The sequence below is a fragment of the Clupea harengus genome, chromosome 24 (genome assembly GCF_900700415.2).
Source record: "Clupea harengus chromosome 24, Ch_v2.0.2, whole genome shotgun sequence".
NCBI classification, from domain to species: Eukaryota; Metazoa; Chordata; class Actinopteri; order Clupeiformes; family Clupeidae; genus Clupea; species Clupea harengus.
In genome coordinates, this window is record NC_045175.1 from 12,838,549 (window position 1) to 12,845,904 (window position 7,356).

General features: G+C 49.7%; 1 protein-coding gene across 1 annotated transcript; it reads left to right on the plus strand.

The window, feature by feature from the left end:
- Window positions 1-220: 220 nt before the first annotated feature.
- LOC116219244 (B-cell receptor CD22-like) lies at window positions 221-2,064 on the plus strand. The gene is made up of 5 exons (XM_031562407.2): window positions 221-900; window positions 1,036-1,287; window positions 1,428-1,694; window positions 1,842-1,926; window positions 2,019-2,064. Exons 1-5 carry the CDS (start codon window positions 630-632, stop codon window positions 2,062-2,064), a joined length of 921 nt encoding a protein of 306 aa, XP_031418267.2. The 5' UTR covers window positions 221-629.
- The last annotated feature ends 5,292 nt before the right edge of the window (window positions 2,065-7,356 follow it).

A 7,356-nucleotide genomic window follows, 5' to 3' on the forward strand; every position in this document is an offset into this window, starting at 1 on the left:
CATCCATCTTAAAATCCTTCTGGGCTTTAAGATGTCTCCATCTTTCAAATGCATCTCCAATATTTTGGAGGATGAGGATGCCAAGGATGCCAAGGCCTTTAGAATCTAATGTTATCTCTGTTGATCCGGTTCCATAGCTGCAGCACGCTGTGTTTGCCTATACATTTGTGTCATATCTGGCAACCTGTGGTATTGGGTATTTGGGAAATGGGCAGTGGGCAGTGGTTGGGATCATGTAGGTGAAGACACACAAAGATGTTCTGCTCCAGAATGGAAATGTCAAAAGAGAACATAGTGGTTGCTGCATTGTTGTATGAGAAGCCTATATATCATCAAATTATTGTCATTTTAGGATTTAGGGAAGTAAATACATGACATACTGGTCCTTTAACTAAGACACCTGGTCATTGTAACCAAATGGGGTTTGTCTTGCAGATGTCGTCAGTAATAGTAGTGAGAGAGAGACTGGGTGACCGTCCCTCATTAGAGAAACTGTGCTGTGACTGGATCTTCAGGAAAGCTGTTATTGTTGATGTGTTATTTGAATTTCAGGTGCCAATGATAAGAGGAAATGGGAGGTGACTATCCCTCATAAGAAAATCTGTGCTGTGACTGGATCATCAGTGGTCATGCCCTGCACTTTCACTCATCCTCCTGGTGTCAAAGTCACTGAAGTCTTCTGGCTGATTGACCCCCAGGAAGGAAAGGTATCCTCTGACCTCATATCTAAAACCTCTTACAAAGGTCGTGTGCAGTACTTCTGGAACAATGACAACAACTGCTCAATGAAACTGAGTAAACTGAACAAGAAGGACAAAGCAAAGTATCATGCAAGGATTGAGACAAATAAGGAAGAACAAAACTGGCAAAGCAAACCTGCAGTTCAGTTGACAGTCACAGGTAAATGTCCAATATCACACTATTTTAGTCATTTGCGTGCAGTAACACAGCACTTACCCTTACCGTTACTATAATGTGCATGGTTCTCAAATATTATTTCATATTTCATCATGTCTAACTCTCCATCCCTCCAAGACCTCACAGCCAAGATCCCTGGACCAGTGCTTGAGGGACGTGAGGTGACACTGACCTGTAAGACCACCTGCAGTAATGAAGAAACTCCTGTAGTGATATGGAGGAAGAATGGACAAGAGTTACCTGGTGAACAAACAACCAACAATCAACTCAAGCTCATGAATGTCAGTCCTGCCGATGAAGGCAACTATTCCTGTGCATTTAAAGACCACGGTGAACATCCATCTAAACCAGTGAAGCTTAATGTCATGTGTAAGTATGAACAAAAACACTCATCAGTCACTCACCCATAGTGCATTACTCCCTGTGGAATAAACCAACTAATAGTCATATTGCTCAAGAGGTGGTTTTGTTGTTGTTATTATTTGTTGTTGCTGTTCCTCTTTGTCCAGTCTCTCCAAAGAACATCACAGTGTCTGTCAGACCAACTGATATACTCATGGGAGGTTCAGTGACTCTGACTTGCAGCAATTATGCCAAACCACGAGCTGGGAACTACACCTGGTTTAAGGTGAATGAGTCCACTCCAGTGGGATCAGGAAAGCAGTACAGCATCACTAACATCAGATCTGAGGATGGAGGACAGTACTACTGTGAAGCCAGGAATAAACATGGAGCTGACAACTCCTCAGCTGTGTCCATCACAGTTACTGATCTAGGTAGCTCGCTCTTATTTCTGTCTGTCACATATACATCTTTCTCGCTGTCTCTCCCTCTCTTTCTCTCCATGATATGTGTATTTATCTGTGTGTGTTTCTGTGTCATACTAAATAGCACTATTTTCCTGATCTGTTTGTCCCTCACAGGACACCATAGTCCTGTAGTGTATGTGGTAGCAGGAGTCTCAGTCTGTGGAGCTGCTGGTCTGTTCTGTGTTCTGGTCTGGATTAGGTCAGTACTGATCCTGACTGAGGTACAAATCAGTTTCACTTTCACTTTTTCATTTTATTTATTAATGTCTCTTTCATTCATCACATTTTAAGGTTCCACAAGACGAATACAAGAGACAGCAAGAAAGAGGTGAGTTGATCATGTATCTGATTTTTATTAGCGGAAAAATAAATTATATATTTTTGAATTTTCTTAGTTGAAAGAGTTACATTGCCTGGTGAATGTTTTCATTACTGTAATCATCTCAGAAGGGTCAGGATGATGTTCAGTCCTCCAACTTTAACTTCCAGAGGTCTGGCCAGAGCAGAGCTGCTGATCCCCCCAGTGCTGCTGCTGCAGGAGGAGCAGAGGATGATGTTCAGTACTCCACCATCCAGCCCCGGCGCTCCAGAGAGACTGCAGGAGCTCAGGGGGACGACGTCCAGTACGCCAGCGTCCGATTCAAAAAGGTTGCTGCTGCATATGGGTGAGTCTATGACCTTCAAAGACTAGAAACCTGGTTAAACAACACAATCACTTTTTTATGTGAGCATATATGTAGGTTATTTTGGTTTGTAGCTGTTCCATTATACATCAAAGTTCCCTACATAATTGAATGCTAGATTGGGTTAAAGGGCACTTCAGGTCTTTATATCTGTTCAGTTACTGAGTCTGGAAACAGTCATGTCCAGACTGCTCTTAGTGAAGTCTAGAATAGTGAACTACAAGATAACTCCACACTAGATATAATATCCAGATCTCACAATGATGTGCTTTAGTTGTGGTGAGCTCTCTGTCAATGTTCTGATGTTTTCCTGCAGTTCTCCTGACCAACCAGAGGGGGAGCTCTCTGTGATCTACAGCACTGTGGAGACTAGAGCCTAGGGGAGCTCATCAAACCCAGCTGGTGGTCTGGGGGAAGAGCAGAGCATCTCCAATTCTGCACATTCTAGACAAGCTTGAAACTGAAAGCCATTTTCCATTTCTTTTCTTTTATTGGTAGTCTCTTCATAGACATTTTATAATCATGACTAATGAAATACATATGTAGTCCCTTTTTAAATGATTTTGTGTTCTAACCTTAGTAAATTTGCTTGATCTTCTTACAGAATTGTTTTCCACTATTTGGTAAATAAAATATATTCACTCAGCTGTTTGATGTACTGTCTTGAGTGTTTTTTTTGCAACCCTGCTCAATCCATTTTCCCACAGAAAGGATAACGTCTCGGTTACTTACGTAACCTCGGTTCCCTTAGCAGGGACCAGATATAACAGATGGGACATGACGTTAGTCAAGGTTCCAATCGAAGCATTTATTCATTCACGCCTGAAAGGCAGCGATTCGTCCATTCCCTCTCCTGAGCCCGCCCCCTCAGGAGCCTATAAATTGGGAAGCACACAGTCAAATCAGTCTTGGAAAGGAAACTGAGCGTAGAAACACAATCCAAGAGCAACACTGTACACGCAACTCTTGTTATATCTGGTCCCTGCTAAGGTCACGTAAGGTCACGTAAGTAAGCATATCCTCACACGTATCCACCGAGGTTACGTAAGTAAGCATATCCTCACGCGTGATAATACAGTGGCAGCCAATCACACACACCAACTTAGAGGTTAATACAGCAGCTGGTGGTGAACATTACAGGGCACAGCCTTTACACATAGGTGAAAGGGATCAGCGATCCCCCGCCTGTAGGAAACCAACCCTAGAATGGTTAATTTGCAACATGACACGTAGACGCTGATGAACACATACATCACTATACCGTTCTCAGGCCAGGGCATTCAAAGATTGCCTGCCTGTAGAACACTATGTAAAAAACTAGGTTCGGCCACATCTAACATATATAATCTAATGAAAGTGTGGCGAGAACTCCAGCTTGCAGCTTTACAAATTTCTTCCACTGAGACTCCTTTCAATAAGGCCCAGGAAGAGTGCGCATGCAACTTCTCCGGGGGATCTAAAGACAAACTTGTATATGACAACACGATAGCCTCTACTATCCAACGGGAGAGGCTCGGTTTTGACAGAGGTCTGCCTTTAGCACGTGTGCCAAAGCACACAAACAGCTGATCCGATTGTCTGAATGCCCCAGTGCGCTCTACATAGCAGCGAAGAGCGCGTACTGGGCAAAGCTTATTCAAACGTTCCTCCTCTGCTGACGCAAAAGGAGGAGGCGAGAAAACTGCTAATTCAATCACCTGATTGCGGAAAGGGGTTGCCACCACTTTAGGTGTGTAAGCAGCATTAGGTCGCATTACCACTTTGTCCCCAGCGATCGAGAACTGAAGGCATGATGGGCTGACGGACAGGGCTTGCATGTCACCAACGCGCTTTGCTGACGCCATTGCCAGTAACAGCGCGGTCTTTAAAGAGACACATTTTATGTCCACCGTCTCGAATGGCTCGAATGGAGGCCCTGTGAGAGCACGTAACACAACCAGCAGATCCCATGAGGGTATGAGGTGCCTATCAGGCACCCTGAGCCGTCTCACACCCGCCATGAAGCGTGACGCTAACGGGTGACTGCCCGGGGAATTGCCATTGATGCCTGCATGGCAGGCTGAGATGGCCGCCAGGTACACCTTGAGAGTGGAAGCCGCCTTCCCCTCATCAAACAACGGCTGTAGGAATTATAATATGACACCCAGCGCGCAGTTGACGGGGTCGCGCTGACGCGCAACGCACCATCTTTTAAAACTGCGCCACTTCAGCGTATACAAAGCCCGGGTTGACACCGCTCGGGCACTCTGTATTGTAGCCACCACCGCGTCTGACAAGCCTGAAGTTAGGAGCCTGCTCCTTTCAGGTGCCAGGCCCTGAGACGCCACAGTTCTGGTCGGGGATGCCAAACTGTCCCGCGCGCCTGTGATAGGAGGTCTCTCCGAAGAGGCAGCTCCCAAGGCGGTTGTACTGACATACTGATCAGATCCGCCAACCACGGCTGACTGGGCCAGTGGGAGGCTATTAACAGCAACTCCCTGCCCCTGCCCGCTATCCTGCCCAGCACCTGCTGGAGGAGCGGGACCGGGGGAAACGCGTACAGACGCAAGCTCCGTGGAGGGTGGTCGCCCCCTAGCAAGAACCAGAGTGGGCAGCAGGTGTTTTGTCTGTTGGCAAACAGATCCACCTGGGCCCTGTAAAAACGCAGCCAAATCTGATCTATCACCTGAGGGTGTAGACACCAATCTGCTGCCTGAGGGTCGCCCCTCGATAACAGGTCCGCCCCGTAGTTGAGGTGGCCTGGAATATGAACTGCTCTGAGGGAACGGATGTGAACTGCTGCCCACAGGAGCAGGCGGTTCGCCCAAAGGTGCAACGACGGGGAGCGCACTCCGCCTTGGCGGTTTATATATGCCATGGCTGAAGTGCTGTCCGTCTTTACCAGCACATGCTGACCACTTAACTTGGGCAGAAAGCGCAGCAGTGCCAGGACGACCGTTCGCAGTTCTGACACATTTATATGTGATTCGGCTTCTGCTGCAGACCAGCGACCGTTCACATATCCCCCTCGCAGACTGCCCCCCACCCTTTTGTGGAGGCGTCTGTGGTCACCACTACGCGGTGCGTCACCATGCCCATGGGGCCCGACGCCGCGAGGAACCACGGGGTTCTCCAGATTGCCAGGGCTCTCCTGCATCTGGAGGTCACCATTATTCTGCGGTGTCTGTCCTTGGTAGAACTGAGTCTCAAGGAGAGATACCATATCTGAAAAGCCCGCATACGCAACATCCCCAGAGGGAGAGCGATTGCGGCTGATGCCATCATGCCCAGCAGCCTTTGGCGACACAGGGACGAGACTGACTGTCCCAGCTGGAACTGATGCACGCATGATCTGATGGCTTTTTTTCGGTCTTGAGACAGACTGACCTTCATTGAGGTGGAGTCTAGAACCATGCCTAGGAAATGTGCGGTCTGGCCTGGGCGCAGAACGATTTTTTCCTTGTTTATTACAAAGCTGAGTCGGTACAAGTGTGCCACCACTAGATGGCAGTCTTGTACCGCTGCTGCCCTTGAGCGAGCGCAAAGAAGCCAATCGTCCAAATAGTTGAACAAGCGTAGGCCTTGCTGTCGCAACGGGGCGATGGCTGCTTCCACGCACTTTGTGAAAACCCTCGGTGCCAAAGCCAGACCGAACGGGAGTGTGTGGAACTGGTATGCTAGTCCTCCGAACGCAAACCTCAGAAATCTCCGATGTCTGGGGTGGATCGGGACGTGGAAGCAAGCATCCTTTAGGTCTATCGTGAACCAATCGTTTGGTCTTATGAACTGCACTAGCCGGTGGGGAGTCAGCATTCTGAATTTCAACGGCATGAGCGCTCTGTTCAACACACGTAGATCTAATATTGGCCGATAGTTCCCGTCCTTTTTGGGGACCAGGAAGTATCTGCTGTAGAAGCCTGGGAGGCACCACAATTATCGCCTCTTTTTGGAGCAGGGAGTCTATTTCTTTTTGTAGGAAATTAGACTGTCCCCGCTGCACCACTGATTAGACCACCCCTCTGAATGTCGGAGGGGGGCTGGCGAACTGCAGCGTGTAACCCGCTGTGATTGTTTTTAGTACCCATGGTGACACAGTGCATGCGCACCAACTCGCCGCACAGCCTGCCAGGCTGGGCTTTGAATTGAATAGGTCGGGAACTAACCCGCTCATGGTCAATGAGTCTAAACCTAGATCTGCGCCCGCTCCGCCTAGGGAGGGGGACGAGATCTGGGGTTGCCCCCTCGTGGTTTTGAAAAGAAATGGAGGGTGCGAGTGCAGTGTGTGCGTGTGGGGAGTTACACAAGCATGCCTTAACGCTGCGCCTACTGGGGCAGTGACTGTGACTGTCGGTCAGCTTAGCCAGGGTTAGCCAGAGAGACCTCTGTGTGGCTACTGAGGCTCCCATGACCCTTCCCAGGGCCTGGGAAGTGCAACGGGTGAGGCGGAGGGACAGGTCCGTCGCCCGATGGAGCTCCACCACCATCTCGTGCCCTTCCCCCAGCGACGCGGCCAACTCCGTCAGGAGCTTGGCCTGGTTGCGCTGTAGTAGCGATGCAGTGTTCGTCGAACACGCAGCCTGCCCAGCAGCCAAATAAGCCTTTTCGGCCAGAGCCGCCTGGTGCCTGGCCATTCGCGTGGGCAGGAGGGGTCTCTGGCCGAGGCGCATCGTGGGGGAGGCAGGCGAGAGGTAGCCCGCCACCGCGTCCTCTACCGGCGGGAAGGAGAGGTAGCCGCTCTCCTTGGCCTGGTCGAGGTGCAGATACGCAGCAGAGCCCGGCACCGGGGCACGTCCCGAGTAGGGAGTGGCCTACGTGGTCCTGAGCTCCCCATGCACCTCCGCAAAAAAGGGGATGGGGCTGGGGGCTGCGTAGAACTCCCCGTCCAGCTGCGAGGCCTGCACGCTGGGAGGGGGAGAGAGAGGGAGACCGAGGCAGCTCGCTGCCCTCAGCGCCAACTCGTGGAGCTG